The sequence below is a fragment of the Mirounga angustirostris genome, unplaced genomic scaffold (genome assembly GCF_029215605.1).
Source record: "Mirounga angustirostris isolate CCGP_5_RB_7025 unplaced genomic scaffold, mMirAng1.0.hap1 SCAF_13, whole genome shotgun sequence".
Lineage (NCBI taxonomy): Eukaryota > Metazoa > Chordata > Mammalia > Carnivora > Phocidae > Mirounga > Mirounga angustirostris.
Window position 1 is genome coordinate 59,727,166 of NW_026991721.1, and position 2,183 is coordinate 59,729,348.

The 2,183-nt window shown below is 53.4% G+C and overlaps 1 protein-coding gene across 1 annotated transcript; it reads right to left on the minus strand.

The window, feature by feature from the left end:
• Window positions 1–243: 243 nt before the first annotated feature.
• MRPL17 (mitochondrial ribosomal protein L17) lies at window positions 244–1,877 on the minus strand. Its single transcript, XM_045894228.3, has 3 exons — window positions 1,549–1,877; window positions 1,149–1,217; window positions 244–807 (listed from the first exon to the last, which is right to left on the minus strand). The coding sequence occupies exons 1-3, from the start codon at window positions 1,843–1,845 to the stop codon at window positions 532–534; spliced, it is 642 nt and encodes a 213-aa protein (XP_045750184.1). The 5' UTR covers window positions 1,846–1,877; the 3' UTR covers window positions 244–531.
• Window positions 1,878–2,183: the final 306 nt, after the last annotated feature.

The following is a 2,183-nucleotide window of genomic DNA, read 5'->3' on the forward strand; positions in this document are numbered from 1 at the left end:
TCCTTGAAGTTTCCTAAGGCACCAGATTATTATGGAAGATTCAATTCTAGATGTTCACTCTCCTAGCCTGTCAGGAAGTAATCTTTCTCTAAGAAATCCCAGGGGCTCAGTCTCTATGCTAGATGTCAAAAATCAATCACCTTTGGAGGCCAGTTTGGAATTATAGGATATAAGCCCCATAAAAACTGACATTAAGAAAAACAAAACTGCTAACCAAACACAACTCAGAATAAGAGCCAGAAACATAAGCAGTGAATTTACTAACCCACGGAGACTGAGCATTTGGATAGTTCTCATTCTCCAGAAATCCCAAGGGTAGGAAAAAAAAAAACACCCATATACATACATATATTCATACAAAGAATTTTATCTACTGCAAAGAGATGATTATCTGGCTCCCCAGAAGCTTCTTGTCTCCATTAAAACTGTCCATTAACAACTCTAGCTCCAGTTCTTCTTAGAGATTAAAAGAGCTCCAAAGACCTGTGATCATGGGCATTGATGAGCGGGCCACACACCCTCTGGCTCCAGTCAAATCCCTGGTGTTTGAGCTGTGTGGGAGCCGTGGATGCTTGCTTTCTGGTCCTGCCGCAACCCTTGAAGCAGCTGGTTTAGAAGTGTAAGGTCGCTGTCTCTGCGAGGCAGGGGCAGGGGTGGGAGGCAGTTCCCTTTATACTCGATCACTGCCATCTTGGCCCGATCCTGCTTATTCCGATTTGGGATCTGCAGCATTCTCGTGTAGCCCCCATTCTGACCTTGGTACCGAGGGGCCAGTACTTGAAACAACTTTGGGATCAAGTCTTTCTCCTAGAGCGGGAGAGTTATCCAGGAGAGAGCAGAGTCAGGCACTACTGCGGAGACACATTTAACTTTCAGCACTTCCAAAAACAGGGTCCAAACACATTCACACAGAACTCTTCCATCCCCTAACGTGGTAGTGTCAAAGTTACACAGAGGGGTTACAGGCAATTGTGCAGTTTGGTTCACGTAACATTCAACTAACTTAAGTCACACGTTTCTAATTTAGTTTACAACATCTGTCTGTGAGTGTCTTAGCTTAATTCTGCCCAGTTCCCCCTTCCTCTAACAATCCCCTCCCCCACAGGGAGCAAAAGATGAGATTTGGGAGGGAGATACGATGCACTCACCGTAAGCCAGAAGTCAGCCATGCGCATGGCTTGTTCGTTGGTGTCTCCCAGCTTTCCATAGTCGATGAGCTGAGGGGACATAACATCACTGATTCAACCCGAGTGAGAAAGGAGGCGCAATCTTACTTCTCTAATGCGGGACCGCAACCCATTCATTCCACCAGCAAAGCATCCCTCTAATTCAGGCCACTCCTAACTCCGCAGCTCTAACTAGTCGTCCATTTGAGGGGCCGGAGGAGAGGGGTCAACTCAGGGTACCAGGGGATTCAGACTTTGGGCGGGGATTGCCAGGGCTATCCCACTCGTCCCCCAAGTCCAGCCGCATCTCAGGCCTGATGCTCCTGGAGGACAGAAGGGTCCCGCCCCCAACTCACTCGCCTTGCGTGGCCCCGCCCCTCACCTTCTCGGCGTAGCCCCTCATTTCGTCCACGCGCGCCCATGACGCCTCGATGCGTTCGTGTCGCACCAGGCCGGTAAGCAAGTTCCGCAACAGGTGGATGCGGGACTCCGGACCAAGGCCCAGACGGCGGAATACACGGCCATGGGAGATGGCGGCGGCGACGGACAGCCGCATTTTTCCTGACTTCTCTCCGCCCCTGTGAGGCCGGAACTGGAAACTCGAAGGGAGACGCCGAGGAGACGGTTTTGGGAGGACGCATGCGCCGTACCTAGGTGCGTGGTGGACGTGTTTGCGCATGAGTATCAGAGCCTGCCTCGTTGGCAACCTGGGGGAGGGCGGAGAAGAGGTGTTGGCTTCTTCCAGAGGAGGAGAGCGAGGCGGGCCTCGGGCACTCCTTGTCGCTCCGGGGAACCAGGCGCCCCCTAGTGTGGGACGAAGCGGCCGTCGAGTTTCTCCTGGGCTGCGTCAGTCATCTTGTGGCCTCTAGGGCGACAGGAAGCGCCGCGGAGCCTGCTGGGAAAGTGAGTATCTGAGGGGAAGGCCGCCCCCCCGGAGGAGTCGGGGCGCTGTAGCCGGTGGCCCAGCCAAGTCCGAGCGGTGGCGAGCCCGCGTGTCTGACACCCCGAGCGTGTCTT

Bases quoted from the DNA above. Each gene is read 5' to 3' on its own strand.
- MRPL17 (XM_045894228.3), bottom strand. From the start codon at position 1,845: ATGCGCAAACACGTCCACCACGCACCTAGGTACGGCGCATGCGTCCTC. The intron at 1,218-1,548 runs GTGAGGGGCGGG...ATGTCCCCTCAG, and splicing joins TGAGGGGCTACGCCGAGAAG to CTCATCGACTATGGAAAGCT. The intron at 808-1,148 runs GTGAGTGCATCG...CTCCCGCTCTAG, and splicing joins TGGCTGACTTCTGGCTTACG to GAGAAAGACTTGATCCCAAA.